Here is a 21,268-nt window from a genome sequence, read left to right as displayed (position 1 = left end):
GTGCACGGGTTTTACGAAGAATCCTTGCTCCCTCGATTGGGTGCTGCCTAATGAAAAAGGCCAAATAAGCGGATGAAGTGGAGAACAATTTATCAGAGGTCCACTTCCAACAAATTTTGTCAGGCTGATTCTCCTGGAGTCGAACTCCCTGCATCCGATCCCAAAACCTGTAGATACTCAAGCAGGACCTGGACAGTGAGAGCTCTTGTGATGTCTGAGATCCACTGCCTGTTCTGTAGAGCTTGAGCCACCGTTCTCCTTTTCTTGACACGGCCACAGACATCATTGACAAGGCATGGAGCCAGGTCCATCAGAGATTTACCCTGCAGCCATCTATCTGACCAAAAGAGAGCTTTACCACCATCACCAAGCTCAATATAGATTGATGCCTGAAACGTACTCTCGACCTCGCCCTCGACCTCAGCAGCCAATTGAAACCAAGACCTATGGTCATCAGTTCGCTTGAGCCAAAGCCATCTCATGCGCAATGCAAAACCAAAGCGCTGCAGGTCCGGTATACCTAGCCCTCCAAGCTCAGGTGGCCTGCACACCCGTGGCCAAGCAAGTAAGCAGTGACCACTCTTGGTCTTTTCAGCACCAGACCAGAGGAAATTCCTTCTAAGCTTATCAATGCATTTGATCACCCAAGGAGAGAGATTAACCGCTAGAGCCGTGTGAGTTGGTATGGCCGAAAGATACTTGAGAACTGAAAGATACTTATTTGTTGTTACATTGTGCCACAGGCAGCCCTGAGGGAGACCGATGGGGACTCAGCTTGATGCGGTGTCACCGAGAGTTTCCTCCGCTCATGAACAGTGGTCGCCTACTTCAAGACAGTTATACACCGACTAAGGCACTAACCCCACTAAATACTGCAGCAGCCAATTTTCTTCAAGAATGAAAGTTTCATGCATGCATGCTAATTTATACATTTCGCTCTCCTTTTTTTTTGCGAATATTATGTAATAAACTTCTCTTTCTGGGTTCTGGACTGATGCATGAACTTGTTTCCTGATTAGTTGCCTGGCTCCTTGTTTCTAGTACCTGTACTGGCTTGAGATTCCTCTCGCTGGTGGCCTCTCCTCATCGCGATCAATTTTGGGAGTACGGCACTATCTATGGGCCTCCTCTTCAGTTAGCAGCAGTTAGCTTAGCTACCAGTCTACCCCCCAAGGAAACCATGCCATGATAATGTCTCCTTAATCTTTTTTTTAAAAAATAGTAATCCCTGTGTGTCTCTTTATGCTGATTTTTCAAGGCTAATTTGGTTCAGGGTCCCGGAAAGTACTGCACTGATCATCGTTCCCATTCGGCAAGTGCGTCGCTCAATCATTCAGCGAGCCACTGTCGGCGTACGTACATACGGGTGCCGGTGAACTGATGAAACTGGTACTGCAGCGCGTACAGGTACCCCCCAACCGATCAGCAAACGTAACGGCTTGCTCTTATAATGAAACAAACCCAAGAGCACGGGCCCGGCATGGTGTTTGGTGCGGCGATCAATCGAAGACGATCAGCACTGGATGCAGAGAGTGAGCAGCAGTGGCACAGTGTGCTCGAGTACCCCCCCCCCCCCCCCCCCCCCCCGCATGGAACCGAGCCTTTTCTGCCACGACTCGAGAGCACCAGGACAGGAGGAAATTCTGTGCCGCCGCTTCGGCATCGGACGGCCGGCGGTTGTTGAGCTTGAGCGCGCGATCCGTGGCCGTCGCATGCGTCGTGGTTAGGTTGCGGCGTTTCACCGACGCGTGCGTACACACCCTGACACGCAGGAGGCGGCGTTGCATTGGGGATTTGGGGGGCCAACATAGGCCGTGTTTGGTTGCAAGTTGTACATTTTTTGAAAAGGCATTTTTCTATATTTTAAGTACTAAACATAGATTAATTATAAAAATAATTACAGAACTCGTCTGTAAATCGTGAGACGAATCTAACGGGCCTAATTAATCCGTCATTAGATGTTATTTACTGTAGCATTACTGTAGCAATTTAGCATCTAATTACAGCCTAATTATATTCATTAGATTCGTCTCGCCATTTACAGACAGCAGTCGCAATGTGTTTTTTATTTCGTCTAAATTTAAGTCTCCATACAGGTGCCGAATTTTTTTTTGGAATTTAGAATTATACATCCAAACACGGCCCTAGCTAGTCGGTGGTAGTAGGTGTGGCTCGTCAGCGGAATAGGAATCTTTGTTACGAGTCCGTTCGTGGCTAGCAGCTACGGCCAGCTGCCAAGGGTCAAGGCGGCCGGCCAGGAGACGTAAACGGGAGAGCGATGGCGTACTTGTTTCCACACCGTTTCTATTCTGCTACTAGTCTAATAATCGTTCGGATTTGCAAGTTCTTCTGCTGCTACGCTACAATCAACTAGTACTAGGTAACAGGTGCTCGTGTTTTTCCCTAGCTAGCTAGCTAGCCAGAGAAATTAAACATGTTAAGAAAGTTTGGGGGAAAAAAAAGAAGCTAAATCTGTCCAGGACAGCATCACACATGCTTTGCATAACACATGTACTGCATGTATTGCATATGCTAGTAAATAATCTCGAAAAACAAGATCAAGCAAATATAATCGTCATCATCGCCAGTAGTTAAAGAAATTAATGGTACGGTGACGGGAATCACATGCATGTGGAGATCGCAGGTGGAGCTAGCTAACAGTCAGGTCCAGTCATGTGCACGGGTTCCAGATGGGTGCAGTTGGCAGTTGGAGCCTGAAGGTGCAGTTGGGAACCCGGATGGCGCCTGCGACCAATAAGCGAGGTGCACGTCCAGTCCGTGCACATGCGAACCATCAAGACTAAGTAGTAGCACAAGCCAATGATCCACCCCGCTTGTAAGACTGTCCACAACGACCCGAGTAACCGGAGGAGCAAATATAAAAATGCTCGGTCTGGTTCGCACAGCGGAAAGAGCATCCCATGGAGCAAATATACGCCGCCCACCGTAGCCCAATAATAGACCCCATACATGACCAACTACCGCCTAGGTCCTTCGGTGGCGGCGCAGAGGGAGGGGAAGTCAGGCGTCTCCAGTCGGGGCGCACCCGGGACGGCGACGCGCGCGGCGGCGACGAAGAAGGCTCCCGGGGCGACAGATCCGGCCCCCCGGACGCGGAAGCGGAGCCGACGCTGCCGTGTGAACGACTATCATGAGGATGCTGCAGTGTGTTTCAATTGGTTATCGTCCTGATGTGATACCGCGTCCGTGAATTTCTTGCCATCCAGCCGGTTGTCATTTGGATGCCGTCCCTGCTGTCGGCTGCATAGGTAACATGGCAATGTCGCCTTGGTGATGATGCAAACGGTCGGATAGCACCAGACCAAGATCAGTTCCAACCTGCAAATGCATGCATGCTCTTTGCTCGATCTATGTGAGGGAAAAAAAAATTTATAAGATTAGGCCCGTTTAGCATGGGCAACTAACTAGGCCCAAATAATGATCACGCGACACAACCAGCCCTAGAAGGCCCATTTGCCTCATACCGGTCGACTCGAGGACCATTGTTACCAGTGACAGCTTAAACAGCCTAGAATTTCAAACATTTTTTCTTTGTCATTCAGTTCGCGCTGCATCGCTTAACTACATGGGCCGCCGTGCTGCATCGCTTCAGTGGCCACACTGTCCATTCTGCAGCCGAACTTGAAGCACTGGAATACTGGATCATGTTCAACACCCCCTCAAAAAAAAAAATTCAATGTGCAACATGAGTTGGTGCACGGGTCATCTTCTTCTCACGAAAAAAGATCAGGATGTCAGAATGAGAGGCCGCGTACACGACACCAGTACAGTCTACCAACAAAGACCAAATCAAACAACTTAATTTGACGGCTGCTCTACCAGATGGATACGCCAACAATAAATCTACATGCTCTAGACAAAACAAACTGAAAGAATGCGTCGCTCGAATTCTGTACCAAATCGCTTTAAATTCGAAGCTACCCTATCTGCAACTGGAAGTGCATACAGTGTATATGTGTTCCTTGTGGCCGCGATCCCTGTGCTTTTCTTTGCCCAACGGCGACGGGACACGCCGTCGCCGGAGACGAACGTACCGTCCCCCCGGGCGGCGGCCTTCACCGCTGCCGGAGGTGGTCGATCGCCCGCGCGAGCGTCGGCGCGAACCGGTTCACGTCGATGCGCACGTCCTGCTTGCCGAGGTAGTACTCGGCGACCTTGTCCCAGCCGCTGCGGTGGACGGCCTCGGGGTCCTTGATCACCGGGTGCTCCGGCCCCAGCATCTCCAGCAGCGTGCTCTCCTCCGCCGCCACGCTGTACTCCAGGTAGCGCAGCCCCATGTCGGCGACGGGCTCGCCGAAGTCCGTCCGCGCCATGCGCTCCAGCTTGCCGTACGGCACCACCTGGATGACCACCGCGCCGGGCGGCAGGAACACCGCGTTCGTCAGCCCGGCGCCGTGCACGCCCAGCAGCACGTCGTGCGCGTTCACCGCCCGCGCCGTCTCCCCCAGGGGCGCGTCGGCGCGCGGGCTCGCCACGGTCACCTCGAACCCCGCCGCCTCCGCCGCCTTCCTGATCTCCGGCACGTTCTCGAACCGGCGGTAGTGCGCGCGGTGGATCAGCAGCAGCCGCGGCTTCCTGCCGGGCTCCCGCGCCAGGCTCGCCGGCGCGGCGCGCGGGAGCGCGTACGTCTCGCGCAGGAACGCGGTGAAGTCGGCCATGGTCAGGCGGTGCCCCCCCGGCGCCAGCTCCGGCACGATGCTGAGCTCCTTGTGGAGGCGCAGCCCCACGGTGAGGTGCCTGAAGCACCGGACCTGGGCGTCCCGGTCCAGGTCGATGGCGTCGTACCTGGACAGCCGGCGCACGACGGCCTCGTACTTGCCCAGCCACCAGGGCTGGATGTTGCTGACCAGGAACAGTACCTCCCCGCCGTACCGCCGCGACGCCGCGAACAGCGGCACCAGCACGTCGCTGAAGTCGTGCCAGTAGTTGCCCGTGAGCCCGCCGAGCGCGAACAGCACGGCCGGTGCGTCGTGGGTCACCGCGCACGGCGGCGGCGCCGCCGCCGCCGCGGGGGCCTGCGGGGACAACCCCAGCCGCGTCACGGTGACCCTCTCGACGCCCGTCATGGTCCGGCGCGAGTACGGCCGGACCCTCCACTCCCGGCGCTCCGACGGGCTCGACGGGACGAAGGTCACGGACAGGGCGCTGCCGTTGACGCGGACGTCACCGTCGAGGTCGCAGGTCTCGGAGACGGGGCCGTCCGTGTTGCACACCACCCTGTCCGTCTCTGCTGCACGCCGAAAGCAGAATGAATTCGTGCGGGGCTCACATTACAGATAGCGTTGCTTAAAAAGTTTCTCAAAATTCAAAAATCACATTTTTTGAATTGGTGAATAACTTGCTCCAAAATATTGACAATTTTTTTTTTGAAAAAAGAACATTCAAATCACCGTGACGAAGAGAGCAACAACTACAGCAGGTAAAGGGTCGGTTTGCTTTGGGAAGTAAATACTGTCTTCTTTTTGAAAGAAAAATAAATACTGTGTTTGGACGTACCGAACGATTTGGCGTTTGTGCCGTCTCTTTTCGGAGACTCCTCGGTTTGGACGGCCCCCGACGTATCCTTCTTGTCGGGCTCCTCCGCCGCCGTTTTGGGCTGCCATTCCTGCTCCCTTTTCTTGTCGACCTCTGCGTCCGGCAAAAGAAGACACCCTCTTTCAATCTTTCATCCATCCGTCCCACTCAGGAAAAAGGAAGTTTGGAGCCAATCGTAAATAGAGAATCTAACACGAATTCTGTTTGATAAAATATTTTGCCCCCCGGACCATGGAATTTCGCTCGAATTCAGTGTCACCGGACATCTGAATTCGGAGACACGGTTCACTCTGAACTTATAAGATTCCAACCTTGCCCAGTTCAGCAATTCCTTCTCTTTTCCACGACGAGTTTCAGAAACCCAGCCCCGAGAAACAGAGCACGCAAGGAGTAGGATCGAACAAATTAAAGACGGCAGAAGCGCTCACCTGCATCGCCTGCACCTCCGATCACCTGCTTATCAGCAATCCGCGACCCCTTGGTCGCGACAGCTGCAGATCACACGAGGAGGAACAAGAGCTGATCACACAATTCAGGGATAAAACAGTCGCTGATGGCGGGAACGGAGAATCCAGTCCTTACCGTTGGGCGCGGTGACGGCGAACTGCTGCGAAACGACGAGGTACGTGAGGAGGACGAGGAGGAAGCCGGCGGCGAAGCCGGCGTTGAGGTGCCGCTGCGCCCAGCTCCTGAGCCCCCTCACGGCGGGCTTCGCCTCGCCGCCCATCGCCTGCGCCGCCGCTCCTCCCTACCCGCCTCTCACTGCTCAGTGGTATGGTATGCCCCCGAATTATTCCTCCGATGGAACCACACACGGTGGACGACGCTGTTCGAAGCTCTTTGCCGAGCTTTTCCTTTCCTCCTGGCCGATTCGTTGCTTACATGGGAGGCGAGAAGAAGCGAGGCGTTGTGGTGTGCTGGTTGGGCCTCGTCGTCAAAAGCCGCTAGCTTTCGTGGCTTTTGTAGCTAGCTAGGCTGTGCGGCATCGATCGCCATGCACTTTCCTTTTCTGTGCTATAGTTAATCAATTATCTAGCACTGCACGCGTCTCCTTTCCGCGCTAATCTACACCCTAACCTCCCTCTCTCAACAATCAGCTGGAATTTTCTCGTGCCAGGTGCTGGCCGGGATCAGGCTAATTAATCCGGTGGGATAATCAGGTTTGCAAAAAACAATTAGTGGTTGACTGCTGATTCGTAGTGTCGCGTTGCAAAAAAAAAAAAAGAAAAAGAAAAAAGAAAAAAAGTGGTTGACTGCTGCGCCTTCTTGTTGTTAGGGTGTTGATCAGGTCTTCATAATCTGGCAACATGCACATCGTTTACCTGATAGGATAGGAAAAGAAAAAAACAGCTGTGGCCATGCGTCCATGGCGACTTTCTTTTGTTTTCCACAAGTGATCGAGCCAATCGTAATTTGCCTGCACGCATACACGCGTCGTTAGGTCCGAGTAATGTCGGTGGATCAGCTCTCGAGCGTTGCCGCCATTTTTCATAGTTTCGGCTTTGGCCCTTGGCCGTGGACAACGGGAACGTGCTTTCCCATTTTCTGCGTGTTGCAGCAACGCGTCGTGCTAGTTTAATGTGGGGCTGTATTTTCTCCATTCAGAAATCTATGCTATTTTGGATATTGACGCGGTCTCCACAGACGCCTTCAATTGCTGCTTTTTATGAAAATGATGATATTTTTTCACGATAAATACAATGGCACTATATCAGTTTGACCAATCCAAACGATTGTAGCAGGTGTCAAAATACTTGGTTCTTGCAAGATAAAAAAAAATTGTGAAGTTTCTTTAATGTCAGGTAGGGGGCGCACACGTAAAAAGTTCCTACTGTCAATGCATAAATGTATAGGAACGAAACCTCTTCTACGGCTTACGTTTTCGTATCGTAAAAAAAAAATCTATATTAAGCTCGGCCATGGCCGGTGCTGAATGGACTTGGAGCAAAAAAGAAAAAAGAAGAAAAACACCGCCCGGATCGTATTATTTTTAGCGAGGCAAGCTCTATCGCTGTCAGTCGATCGCGTGTCAGGCTGTCCTCCTCATCAACGCAAACACGTCGATTCCGCCCGGGGAGCAGATCAGATCTGAACAGCTCACGGCGCTAGCTTCTTCACTTCCCCACGGATTAGAAACGGCCAACCGATCGGCTCCATCACTGATGCTGCTGCTACTACTAGTACATGCTATAGCTTCTGGAGCCAGCCCCGGACGTGAGCACCTCTCGCCAGGCATGGTCGCCCCCATGTCTAATCATTTCGATTTGACGACCAGCATGGTGGCATGCAACAACTCATCGCATGCAACCAAATCTTAACCGTTTATTTAAACTCATCATCAAGCCTCCTACCTTGGACGAATTAATTAACGATGATCTTATGGATGGATGCAATCCAAGCTTTAGCTACGAGTATTTTTCTTTCCTACCCCCTCTCAATCTATTATCTTATTATTTGGCCAACAAAAAGAGCATTCACGTTCGCTCTCAAGGTCTAGAAATTCTCACGTTAATCGGAGACAAAAATAAAATTACCTACTACTGCCATTACGATAAAATTTGCTCAAAATACCCTTGTGGCCTAATTAAAATTAACCCACCACTGCCATTAAAAAAATAATCTAAAATACTCTATATCTTATTTATATGAATTGCGGTAACTTAAGTCATGGAAATAGAAAACTTATTTGTACACACGGATTGGGATGATTAAAATATGAAGCAACCACCTTTTGAGCCTACAATCCAATCGATCTCATATGTACAGATCGTTGAGTGTTCATCTTGACCAAGTTATAGCTTAGCCGGATATGGGACACCAGAGTCGCGACCAGCAGAGTAGTCCATGATGGCTGTGAGTTGGCCCGGAAGAGTAATAAGCAGTGTTGTTATCAGGCTTGAAGACGGTAATCACATGTAGTTGAGAGATGGGCGACTGGGTGAAGTAACATATTGAGCAAGACGATCGAGAGTTCGAGACAACATGCAGAGGCGGCAATACAAGATATGATAACGAAGATGGAAAAAATCACAAATCGTTTATGAAGCAAGCGTTCAGAGGTGCGCAATACACGGTGGAGAAGTATTGCGAAAAAGAATCAAGCGAGATAAAAAGTCATTTTCTATTTTCCCAATCTCTATTGCTAACACACTTGCTTCTTTATGTATATTCGGTCTCAAGACATATAAATAATCATGCTAATCAGAAAATAAATAAAATAATATTGACCACTACAATTATGATAATATTAGCCAAAAATATATATATGCCTAACAAAAATAACTAATCATTGCTGTTATGAAAAAAATAATCAAAGATACATTTAGCTGCCTTCTTTGCAAAGATGCCTCAAGTTATGTATAAATTATCAACTTATATTATTGATTAAAAAATAAAGCCAACAAAAGTTATTTAGTTAGAATAGGAACATGTTAAAAGAAAAGAGAGATTGACCAATGGAGATAGTAATAGAGCCCTAACAAAAAAACTTATGACAATATATCTACATTTAAATTACTTTTAAGAACTAGACATAGAGCGCAATAGTAAAAGAACAACATAAAGAAAAAGTATAAATTTAATAATAATAATAATACTAATATATATAAACATTTAGATTCTCGATACTAGCCGCGCAAATACGCGGGCCATCTCACTAGTTTTTTTAAGAAAGCGATCTTGGGCATCATTGACAGATGCAGCTGCAGTTAATAGAAAGGGAATGATGCCTTTCATCTGATGTATGTATGTATCTGAACTCGAGTGGACTGATTTTTTTGATAGAAAGAACAAAGAAGAAGAAAAATAATAATCGACCGGATTTATTTTCCATAGCACAATTTTGAAAATTTGGAGCATGGGACATTTGTTGGTGCCCATGAATTATACGCCCAAGCGAGTGTCAGCTTATTATGCAGGCATGTTGCAATACCTGGCATCCAACCAAACTCCGATCGATAGGGTGGTGCAGTAGCACTTTGCTGTATCTGCACTGCATGATCGTGCGCATCCAAATCGATCTGTCGTGACCACTTTTTTTTTTAAAAAAAAACACTATCTGTCTGCAGATCGGTTCTGTGGTTTGCTACCTCTCTCTTTGGATCTGACTGGTGTCGTTAAGCAAGGGCTACATTAATCCAACTTATCACATGGGATGATTCGGAACTTGGAGGTTGCTAGCTCGTTGCAAGGTCTCTGCTTACCAGGAGTATCTGCATTTAGAAAATTAAAGCTGCATCGGGCTACAGCAGGCAGGTCAGCAGCATTCAGATTGTCCAGATAATTCTAGTACTATGGAAGCCTAACAGTCAACCCCAACCTATAGGTACAGCAGCCTAATTAGCATAGTCACACCCAAGCACGAAAAGGGACAAGTGGCGTCACGAAAGGAAAACACACCAGCGATTCTTGGAAACGCCTGAGGCCTGATGACCGGTGATGCACGCGTACGACAAAGTCATCCCGGGTTAATTTCTAACTGCTTTCTAGTTTCTACAATTCTACCGGAGGGATCGGAACAGGTCTTCGATTCAGTGCAAGTAAAACAACATGGTGGTCTGCTACTAGTTAGAGTTAGTCGAAGTGTAAAAAAGAGAGTCGTTTCGTTTGGTTGGCAACATTAGGCAGCCTAATCTTGAAGCCGCTACAAATTACACGATGCGACGGATCATGTATGTATGTATGTAACAGTCTGTTTGAACGAGAGAGATGCCTAGGCACATGTGCTGGCTGCGTTGCCATTCACCCATCGCCATCAGCAAATATCGAAGGAAAAAAAAATCCATCTCCATCTATCGCTTGGTTTAATTGGTTGCTTTCGGCGGCTGTACAATCCGGTCCAGCCGGCTAATTCGGTTGGGTCGGTTTCCGTCACCTCACTAGAAAGGCCAAGGGCTGTTCGTGACCATTTTATTGTATTTGGTGAAACTTTATTTCATATGTGGAATAAGAATGTACGAGCTTGATATACTCTTTGATTTTTTTTCAAGATTGCAACGTAGGTGAGACGATTGTAGTTGATGTGAACTTTAGTTGATGCATGTAGTAGGTTTTTCTTTAAGCGTAGGTGTCATGATCTGCAGTCTACTATTGCGCTTTGTATATATTTTAGGGCATTCTATTATGGTGACGTTATTTTAAGTACTATATTATTTTGGGTATCGAAATGGAGCTATGACATTCGTTGCTATATTTTTGTGGTGAAAGAAGGGGTAAGATAATTTATTAGCGAGGGCGGAGCACAATTAGTCTGATACTTAACGTATTTACAAAATCTTATTGCGATTAATAAACGTGTTATTTATTTAGGGAAGTAGTGTTTATATTAAAATGTAATGCATTATTGTGGACGTAGCATGAGAAGGCATAGAAGAATGGTGGTACGCTATTATATTTTTAAGCAAAATAAGATGTTATGTTGAACGAATTATGAAAATGATTTGAATTTACAAAACCTTGCTATATGCTAAAGTTGTAGATTTTAAAATTCTAGGCAACTTTTGTGTTGATTACTTTTTTATTTGAAGACGTTTTGGTGTCCAAATTCTAGGTACAATGGGTTGCATGTAAGCGTTTGTACTAACGAATTGCGAAAGCATTTTGAATTTTAAAATTTGTTCTATGATAAAGTTGGTTTTGAATTTTTGATCAAATTCTATGTTGAGCAACTTTTGATTTTAATGCGTTTTGGTGTTCAAATTGTACGTATAATGTTACTCATGTAGAAGTAACGGGTGGAATGGGCTATAGTTTGATTTAATTAAAATCTGAGGGTTTTTGTAAAAAATCTTGAGAGAGGATAGGATGGTGGGTTGATTTGATATAGACTTAAGGTTTTCTTTGCAAATTTTCCTTAACCCTGACTATTGGACTGCGGGTTGATTTTGAGAAAGATTGAGGGTTTTTTCATAAAAAATCCTAAGAGAGGAAGTTGGACCGCGGGTTGATTTCTATAAAGTTAGGCCAACCGCCGCATGCCTGTCAGCCTGTGTGTAATCTTCTAAAGACCTAAATGGGGGCGATTTTTGGCCCCCCATCGAGCCACGCCATCAAAAAAACAAGGGCCGTCTGATCAGCCAGCAAAGAGATCTAGGCCGTCGGATCGCATGTAAATTTTATAAAAACATCCCTCAACTTTATAGAAATTAACCCGCGGTCCATATATTTTTATGAAAAAACCCTGAACTTTTTACAAATCAACCCGCAGTCCAAAATTTTGCCAAAAAGTCCCCTAGCATTGTGAAAATCAACCCATAGTCCCTGCATTCTTACTAAACAAACCCTAAAATTTCTACAAAATAACCTGTAGCCTAAATTTTACAGAAAAGTCCCTCAAGATAATAGAAATCTACCCGCAGCCCGTATATTTTTATGAAAAAGACACTAAGCTTTTTACAAATCAACCTGCAGTCCAAAATTTTGCCAAAAAGTCCCCTAGTTATGTGAAAATCAACCCATAGTCCCTGCATTTTTACTGAACAAACCCTAAAATTTCTAAAAAAGAACATGTAGTCTAAAATTTTGTAAAAACATCAACAACCTTTGTAACAATCACTGGTCTACAGTTAATGGCGTGGCAACGCCACGCGCCCACGCCCACGCCCACGCCAGCCTTTCTAGTATGTAACTAGTTGTTGGCTTCATTGTAGATTTGCAGTTGCAGTAGCGGGCATGAGCCAACAACATGCATGTGGCGAAAAAAAACTGACAGTGAGTTCGGCCCCATTTTTCTGCGAGATTTCAAGACCACCGCCGACTCTGTCCTTGAGGCGGCGACTGTGACATAACAACACTAGTCCCCAACTCCTTTGGTACATGGAATGTTGGCCCATTGGGGCTTGGGCCGCCTTGCTGCTGGCTTCGACTCGGCCCGTGGGCTGGGCTCCAGGACGATGAAATTCCAAATTTTTGCAGTTCCATTAATTTGGGCCATGCAGTTCCATTATTTTGGGCCTAGGTCTTGTTGCTGCTTTCGACACTTATTACAGATTTTTGCCATGTGTTGACAGAAGATCAGTGGAAGGCAAAGCACACATTTCGAACGTATTCGATTTTTTTTCTATCAACAGATTCGACCTGAAATGCTCCAGCCCCATTTTTGAACAACGCGTCTAGGTGGTTAGGGATCTGTTTATCTGAGCTTCCTACTAGCAACTTCCAGCGTGAAAACCCAGAAGCTCGAACAAACAGTGAACTTCTTAAGCTTCTGGAAAAATTGAGGCCTAGAAAAGCCGAGTTTATATGGAAAATTCAGTTTTATAAGCTTTTTGTAGCCTTTTGAGCTTAGAAAACTAAACAAATCAGTATTGGCTTTTTAGAACCAAAAAGTAAGCAGCAGCTTTTCAGAAAAGCTCAAAAGCTGTAGCTCGCTCCAGTCGCTTCACCAACACACCTGGGCAGTACCACAGAGGAGGACTTGCAGCATGACTGCACCGAGACAATGCAGGTTAGCTACATGCCTGCTTTCCCTACTAATCACATACCCCATAATGCCATTTTGGAGAATAGAGAGAAGGAGCTAGAGCACACGACAACAGCACCTGAAGAAAACTTTGTTAACTTTAATCTTCAGCTCTCGTCAGTTTCTCCACACCAGCCAACTGATACACCCCAGCAAATAGTTGCCTGTACTAGCCCTGCTGAACAGGAACCAAACATTGAGCGTTTCTCAATTGAACAATCCCCACAAAACTTAGACACAGAGGGATTGCATGCAAACGAACAGAACCAGTCCACCAATGATCAACAAACGGTAACCCAGCATGCTGCAAACGAGCTTGCTCACCAACCGGAGTTAGCTGAGCAAGGCACAATCGACGATTTGGCGTCCTTTATTGACTTCATTTCTTGCACACCCTCAGCACCAATTCTGAACACGCCACCAAAAGCCAACCCTACCCCCCAGCCTGAAACACATACAGGGCCAAATACAACACAGCGGAAGAGTACTCGTTTAGCTAACAAAGAAAAACTTCACCTAGGAAAGGACAGTGTCCAGTTAGCACAGAAAGTGTTAATCAACAAGTTGGGGGAATTATCCCCTAGCGTGAAGGAACAAGCTAGCTCTAACTATGATTTCAATAAACTTGCAGAAAGCGAGATTAAGCAAGTAGTCATGCAATTACCAGCTGAAAAATTGCCAGGGCCCGATGGTTTTATTGGCTTGTTCTACAAAAAAATGCTGGTCAATCATAGGACCTGATCTAATTGCAGCATTACAAGCTTTCCACTCCCTGAGAACAAGACGAATTGAGTTGATTAATGAAGCAAACATCGTCCTTCTACCAAAAAAAGAAGGAGCAACTAAGCTACCGGACTTCCGGCCGATCAGCCTCATCAACAGCCTCGCCAAAATAATCACCAAACTGCTGGCCGACAGATTGGCTCCACGGATGAATGAGCTGGTTTCAGGAAGCCAAAATGCTTTTATCAATAAACATTGTATACATGACAATTTTGTCTACGTGCAAAGTGTAATCAAGGCTTTACATAAATCAAACCGACCGGCCCTATTCATAAAGTTGGACATTTCCAAGGCATTTGACTCTCTAAGCTGGGTTTTCCTCCTTGAGGTGATGAAGGCGTTGGGCTTTGGCCAAAAAATGGAGGGACTAGATCACCACGCTACTTGCAACTTCATCTTCAAGAGTATTGCTCAATGGGACACCTGGGAAAAAAATTCAAACATGCTCGAGGAGTGCGCCAGGGCGATCCACTGTCACCACTACTTTTTATCCTAGCCATCGATCCCCTTCAATAATAGAGCTGGCAGCCCAAAGAAATGTTATTCAACAGGTCCTCCCAAAGGCGGCGAAATTAAGATGTTCCCTATATGCAGATGATGCAGCCCTCTTTGCAAACCCGGACTGTGAGGAATTGAGTCGCATCGGCCAACTGTTACAAGTCTTGACAAGATGTTCGGGACTAAAGGTCAACATGAACAAAACAGAAATATTTCCAATTCGATGCAATGAAGACCTGGTATCTGACGCGTTGATGGATTTCCCAAGGAAAGTTTCCTCATTCCCCGGCAAATATCTGGGCCTACCACTACACACTCGCAAGCTCCGTAGGATAGATGTGCAGCCGCTCCTCGACAAGATTGGGAACAGACTACCAGGTTGGAAAGGGAAAATGTTATCATCGGCAGGAAGAGAAATGTTAGTCAAAAGCGTCCTCACATCACAGCCAATCTATCATCTAACAGTGTTCCCAACCCAAAAATGGTTGATCAAACAAATCGATAGGATGAGAAGAAGCTTCCTTTGGAAAGGAGACGAGCCGGAGAAGGTGAACGGAGGTCATTGCCTAGTTAGATGCCCATCGGTTTGTACGCCAAAGGATTTGGGAGGACTTGGGATACTTGACCTTGAACGACTAGCAAGGGCACTCAAACTTAGATGGCTTTGGTTCCAGTGGAAAAATGAAGAACGGCCGTGGACAGGACTAGATATCCCCTGTGACAAGACAGACAAAGAGTTATTCCACACTTCCACGATTGTCAAAGTGGGCAAGGGTAACAAAGCGCTCTTCTGGCATTCGAGTTGGTTGAATGGTTCTTCACCAAAGAATTTAGCACCACAGCTTTTTCAAAAAGCAAGAAGAAAAAATATTACGGTACAAAAGGCGCTGCATGAAAATCACTGGATAGACCTAGTATGCCCACTGATGACAGGAGCGGAGATCAGAGAGTATGCCGAGTTGTGGGAGGTGATTCAGCTACAGGAACGAGATGCTAATGCAGATGATGAGATCACCTGGCGATGGACACCTAATGGGGAATATACAACTAGGAGTGCATATCGTTTTCATTTCATTGGCCGCACAAAAACATCAGTGTTCCACCCAATTTGGAAGGCCAAAACCGAACCCAAATGCTGTTTTTTCGCCTAGCTCCTACTCCAGAAAAAGATCTTGACAGCTGACAATTTGGCGAGAAGGGGTTGGCCACACGACACGCTATGCAAGCTATGCAATAGCGAACCAGAAACGCCGACACATCTATGCAAAGAATGCATTTTCACGATAGCGAGTTGGGATAGACTCATAAGCTGGCTAGGAGTTGGGATTTTACCACCAAGCACGGCGTTGACCACATTGAAGGGGTGGTGGAAAAGTTGCAGAGATAGATTCGACAAACATAACAAACCTTTCTTCGATGGCATTATTATCTACTTTTGGTGGAATATTTGAAAAGAGCGCAATAGAAGAACTTTCAATCACGTCTCGAGGTCAGTAGAGGAAGTGGCTTTTCTAGCAAAAGAAGACTTACAGCAATTCAGTTTAGCCTTTTCTTTTACCAATACCATGGCTAGTGATTAGTTGTTTGGTTAGTTGCCCCCAGGGGTTTAGTGTGCTTTTGGTGCAGAGAGTTGTTAGACGGAGCACCACTGTCTGTTTTTTTTTTGAGTTGTTGGTTGTTCAAAAATTCGGCAAATCTCTTGCCGTCCGTTCAAAAAAAAGCTGTAGCTCAAACATACATGTCCTAGGTCGCCAAAATTGCCTATCGTAGTTCCTCGTCATAAACTATACTTCTTAAAGGTGCAAATGTCTTCAAATATGAAGGAAATATAGGAAATGCGCACCTCCAAGCTTTATGAATTTTCATATTTCCCCTTTTGCACTATTGATTAGTTGATACTAGTCTATCAACTTGTGCTCCCGCACGGGCTATTTAGAGATATCTAATAATTTTCTATCTCACACTCTCTTTAACTAATTAAATATTTTAATCCAGTATTATAAACATACATATTTATCATTATGTAATTGTAATAAATGTGATAGATTTAGTTACTAATAATTTTTTCTCACATTGCATCATACCTCCATATATGTTTGATATGTATTTAATTGAACACTTTGTTTGAGATATGTGGGCAACATGAAAATTGGTATTCTTATCTCTTCTCTTATACATGAATATACGGTGCCACACACATTATGGTTAGTATTTTTATATAAATAATAACATAAATAATATACTAATAATGATAGAAATAATAATTTAAAATTTATATTGATGCTCTTTAAGACTTTATTATAATAATATAATTTTGATTCAGATTTGGGGTTTATTTCAATTTTTTATTATGATATCATTGGATAGTATATACGAAAATTTAGGTGGTTATTTGATATTATTTTATAATGGCATAAGTGGGTAATTTATATGAAGATTAGGGGGTTACTTTAGATTATTTTTTATAATGGCAGAGGTGTGTAATTTATTAGAAAAAGATATTAGATCCAATGGCTATTATGATTAGAGTTGCCGAATTGATGACCAGATATTTCTGAATTTTGTGAGAATTTATAGGATTTCTCTATTTTTTAGACTGTCCACCTAGGATCCTAGGTGGCATCACCTGGAGGCTTCAAAAGAACCCTTTAATTAGTAATAGTAAGATAGAGCTATTGTTTCACCTCCAGCGTTACTCTTGTTAGAATAATATAAGAAAGAATCAAAGTCCACATCAATCGACTCAACTTCTATAGCACGAGGAAGGGATAGGGGATACTCCATGGATGAAAATCTTTTTTCAATGTTGGCTCTCTCTCTATGCATGGGCTAAAATTCGAGAAAAATTGTGCTAGTTTCGATGCTGAATGTGCAAAACTCTATGAAATCTTTATGGATGAAAATTATTAGGGACAAAGACTAATGACACGTGAGACATCGGATGGTACGTAGCACAGTAGGCACAAGAATCAGTCACTGTAGTACATAAATAATCTTTGATCTTTGACATTAATCCCAGCTGTGCTATTGGCTAGGGACTAATGAAGACTTTAATACCGGGTCCAGCGGCTAGGAGGCGGCGGGAAGTTTTAGTCCCAATGGGAGCTACCAACCAGGACTTAAGTCTTGAAGATTTAGTCCCAGGTGGTAATACCAACCGAGTTCAAATAGCCCTCTACGGTTTAGTGTAAAAGGAAGGTTTACTATTTAAAATCATATGTGCGGAGTTTGAGTCCTAGATGAGGTGGAGTTTGAGTCCTAGATGCAGAGTAAGTTTTTTTTTTTTTTTTTGCTTTGCCACAATCCTTTAGTCCCAGGTGTGGGAACCTGTGGGAACCGGAACTAAAGAGAGTTAGGAATCGGGACAAATTTGTGAGTATTTAAAACACATAGGTTTACTAATTTACGCTATATATAAGAAAGTCAGATACTCAGATGCACGTGTGTTTTTATTAAGAAAAATACACTAAAACTAAGGATAGGGTTTGGGCTTGGAAGATGGTGAGCAGCATTGAACCCAAGAAAATACACTAAAACTAAGGATAGGGCTTGGGCTTGGAAGATGGTGAGCAGTATTGAACCCAAGAAAATACACTAAAACTAAGGATGGGGCTTGGGCTTGGAAGATGGTGAGCAGCAGTGAACCCAAATAACCAAAATGGGAACATGCATGGAACAACACAAACCAAACAAAAAGGCGCCTCCCTGCAAAGAGAACTTCTAATCGGTTAGAATCACACAATTTATAACACCACGCTTCACCACTGTATCAAGGTACCTGTCACAGCAAGGCGCCCGAGCCGTTAGAATACATAATGAGGATTGCTAAGACCGTGCTTGCCGCACGGCGATAGCCCTTTCCGATTAGCGTCCTATATCCGACGGTGATCCGGCCTACGCGGGCGGTGTGGGACTAATGTACCTACTGATAAGAGAGCTCAGGACTCGGTGTCTCTCTCGGCCTCGCCCTGGCCCGGTTGATCATCATGCCCCTGCGGTGTGCGGTGCCCGGCCGACGAGCGACGATGAGAGGCGCACGGGCTTGCGCCGCCTGTGGTGCGTGTGCGGTCAGAGTGGGCGGGAGCACGGCGCGTGCCTGCCTCCTCCTCGCTGCTTGTCGTTGGCCGGCGAGCGCATGAGGAACGTCCGCGGCGAAGATCCGGCCGGCCGGCGGCGGCCTGTGGAGCTGCTGAGAAGGATGCAGGGAGCGCGGTGATATCTGGAAGAAACCAACCTTGAATTCAGACGGAGATTGGGCCTGGGCCGGGTTCTAGAACGGATCGAGACTTAGCAGCCCAGCTCCTTTATATGGTTGGGTTGGGCCTGAGCCTTATTCCTGCTTCGCTATGGGCCATTGCCTTTTGATGTTGTGAACTTGCGATCTTGTTCGTGTTCACACACCTCAATGGAGCATCAGCCATAGAGGGCAGAGTAATCAAGCCACTTGACGCAGCTGTCACCTTATGCTGTAGCAAATCAATAGGCTAAAAATGCATCTCTATGCTCCAAGCACCGAGACAAATGTGAGGTACTTGTACAAGCTAAGTGAGCAGTTGGAGTAGTACCAGTATCTGATCATCTTGCCATTGAAATGTTTGCATGTAGTACGTACCAAGTAATGAATCACTTGTGTCATCATAAATAAAGCTAATTAACGTAACCTATATGCAATAATACCAAGCGGCAATGGCGCGGCTGCCCCCTACTGCCGCTGGCGCAGCAGGTGGTGGAGCGCCTCCTGCAGCATGGGCGCGAAGCGCGTGACGTTGATGCGGACGTTCTGCTTGGCGAGGTAGAGCTCGAAGACCTGGCCCCAGCCGCTGCGGTGGACGGAGTCCGGGTCCCTCACCGCCGGGTGCTCCGGCCCCAGCGTCTCCATCAGCGAGCTCTCCTCCGCGCTCACGCTGTAGTCCAGGTACCGGAGCCCCATGTCCGCCGCGGGCCCCGCGAACTCGGCCCGCGCGATGTGCTCCATCTTCCCGTACGGCACCACCTGCACCAGCACGCCGCCGGGCGGCAGGAACACCGCGTTCGTCAGCCCCGCGCCGTGCAGCCCCACCACCGCGTCGAACGCGTTCACCGCCCGCGCCTGCTCCGCCTCCCCCGCCTCGCCGCGCAGCTCCGCCACCGCCACCTCGAACCCCGCCGCCTCCGCCGCACGCGCCACCTCCGGCTCGTTCAGGATCCGCCGGTAGTGGCCCCGGTGGATCAGCAGCAGCCGCGGCTTCTTCGTCTTCCTGTCCGCCGCCGCCGCGCCGCGCGGGAGCGCGTACGTCTCGCGCAGGAACGCGGTGAAGTCGGCCATGGAGAGGGGCGCCCCCGGCACCAGCTCCGGGACGATGCTGAACTCCTTGTCGAGGCGGAGCCCCACCGTGACGTGCGGGAAGCACCGCACCTGCTCGTCGGCGTCCATGTCGATGTGCTCGTACCTGGACAAGCCCCGCAGGAAGGCCTTGTACTTGACCAGCCACTGCGGCCGGAACCGGATGTTGCTGATCAGGAAAGTGACCTCGCCGCCGTACCGCCGCGACGCCACGAACAGCGGCACCAGGATGTCGGCGTAGTCGTGCCAGTAGTTGCCGGCGTACCCGCCGATGGCGAACAGGACGGCCGGCGTGCTGTGGGTCACCGCGCACGGCGGGGCGGCGGCCGGGTCCTGCAGCTGCGTCACGGCGACCTTCCTGAGGCTGGCGAACCGGCGCGAGTAGGGCCGGATCATCCACTCGCGGCGCTCCGACCAGGTCGCCGGGACGAGGGTCACCGACAGGGCCGTGCCGTTGGTGCGGACGTCGCCGTCGACCTCGCAGGTGTCGGAGCGGCCCTCCATCTTGCACTCCACCTTTCCATTCTTCCCTGCTGCACGCCGAGGAAAACGAAAAGATTCACTCACCATGATCTCAAATTTTACCGGTTAATTATTTTGCCATGGTCAAGATCAGATGAATTATTGATCAATTATAATATCAGGAGGCATCGGAGACAGGGTTCACTCTCCCCACATGTTGACTTCGATCCTGTCAATCTGTCATGCTCATTTTCGTTTTTACCTTTTCACGATGATGACATTGGATTCCCAATCTGAAACAAATAACCGAGAAAATACTGTGATCAAAACAACAGGATTTTGCTCACCGGTTTCACCTTGAGCTTTGATGTTATCCATGACCTCTTGTGCTTCCGTAATGACAACTGCAAATTAAACAAGATATGATCGCCGTCAGGCCATCGACTACATGGAAATAAAGCATAATCGTCAGGTCATGGAAAGACAAAACTTTATCATCTGTGGCGTAATAGTCAAGAGAGGTAATTAATGAAGAAACAGTGTTCACTAACATGAAAGCTAGATTGCCATCAAAAAAAAAACATGAAAGCTAGATTGATGAGCACACATTGGTGGAAGACCACATGAACCAGCTAGCTTTCTGCAGGTGAGAATACCAGTGACAACCATACTACTAGGAGCATATACAAGGAACCATAGCCATGGTGAAGGTGTGGATCGAAGGGTTCGTTACCATGAGGGGCGCTGACCGCGAAATGCTGGGCGACGAGGTAGACGAGGAGCATGAGCAGACCGCCGGCGACGAAGCCGGCGTTGAGGTGCCTCTGCGCCGAGCCTTTCTGGCTCTTGCCCGGCTTCACCTCGCCGCCGCCGCCCATGGCAACTTCCTTCTGCCGCCGCTGCGCTCAGCTCTGTGCAGCTGCTGGCTTTGCTTGCTTCTGAAGCTGGATTTTGTTACGCGTTACTACTACCTTGCTATCTTGCATTAATCTATGCTGCTCTCGAGGCTAATCTCGTGGGTGGTAATTTAGTCTGCAAATGGTTGTTGACTACCCCTAGCAAGCTGCAGTACTTGTAGTATTACTTGGTTCATACTGGGTATTAGTCTGAATAAGAAAACCAACCTAGTTAAGCGATCAGAAACACTGTCATTCATGGCGATCCAACGATCCCTTGAAACTGATGCC

At 47.3% G+C, this 21,268-nt stretch overlaps 2 protein-coding genes across 3 annotated transcripts; both read right to left on the bottom strand.

The window, feature by feature from the left end:
- Positions 1-3,691: 3,691 nt before the first annotated feature.
- Positions 3,692-6,728, bottom strand: LOC120706175 (beta-1,2-xylosyltransferase XYXT1-like). 2 transcript variants are annotated; one of them, XM_039990756.1, is made up of 4 exons: positions 6,139-6,728; positions 5,985-6,047; positions 5,518-5,649; positions 3,692-5,251 (listed from the first exon to the last, which is right to left on the bottom strand). In XM_039990756.1, exons 1-4 carry the CDS (start codon positions 6,281-6,283, stop codon positions 4,077-4,079), a joined length of 1,515 nt encoding a protein of 504 aa, XP_039846690.1. In that variant the 5' UTR covers positions 6,284-6,728; the 3' UTR covers positions 3,692-4,076. The 2 variants fall into 2 exon arrangements, with proteins under 2 accessions (XP_039846690.1, XP_039846692.1); XM_039990758.1 differs by having other exon boundaries at positions 3,692-5,248; positions 6,139-6,725.
- A 12,204-nt stretch (positions 6,729-18,932) lies between these two features.
- Positions 18,933-20,959, bottom strand: LOC120709672 (beta-1,2-xylosyltransferase XYXT1-like). The gene is made up of 3 exons (XM_039995344.1): positions 20,815-20,959; positions 20,429-20,485; positions 18,933-20,152 (listed from the first exon to the last, which is right to left on the bottom strand). Exons 1-3 carry the CDS (start codon positions 20,957-20,959, stop codon positions 18,999-19,001), a joined length of 1,356 nt encoding a protein of 451 aa, XP_039851278.1. The 3' UTR covers positions 18,933-18,998.
- Positions 20,960-21,268: the final 309 nt, after the last annotated feature.

Source organism: Panicum virgatum, chromosome 5K, assembly GCF_016808335.1.
Source record: "Panicum virgatum strain AP13 chromosome 5K, P.virgatum_v5, whole genome shotgun sequence".
Taxonomy (NCBI): Eukaryota; Viridiplantae; Streptophyta; class Magnoliopsida; order Poales; family Poaceae; genus Panicum; species Panicum virgatum.
Note: the sequence above shows the minus strand (reverse complement) of the source record. Positions and strands in the feature narration are given on the sequence as shown.

Coding starts and splice junctions, on each gene's coding strand:
- LOC120709672 (XM_039995344.1), bottom strand. CDS start 20,959: ATGGGCGGCGGCGGCGAGGTGAAGCCGGGCAAGAGCCAGAAAGGCTCG. Junction 20,486..20,814: donor CGCGGTCAGCGCCCCTCATG/GTAACGAACCCT, acceptor TTTAATTTGCAG/TTGTCATTACGGAAGCACAA. Junction 20,153..20,428: donor CAAAGCTCAAGGTGAAACCG/GTGAGCAAAATC, acceptor CTCGGCGTGCAG/CAGGGAAGAATGGAAAGGTG.
- LOC120706175 (XM_039990756.1), bottom strand. CDS start 6,283: ATGGGCGGCGAGGCGAAGCCCGCCGTGAGGGGGCTCAGGAGCTGGGCG. Junction 6,048..6,138: donor CGCCGTCACCGCGCCCAACG/GTAAGGACTGGA, acceptor TGTGATCTGCAG/CTGTCGCGACCAAGGGGTCG. Junction 5,252..5,517: donor CACAAACGCCAAATCGTTCG/GTACGTCCAAAC, acceptor TTCGGCGTGCAG/CAGAGACGGACAGGGTGGTG.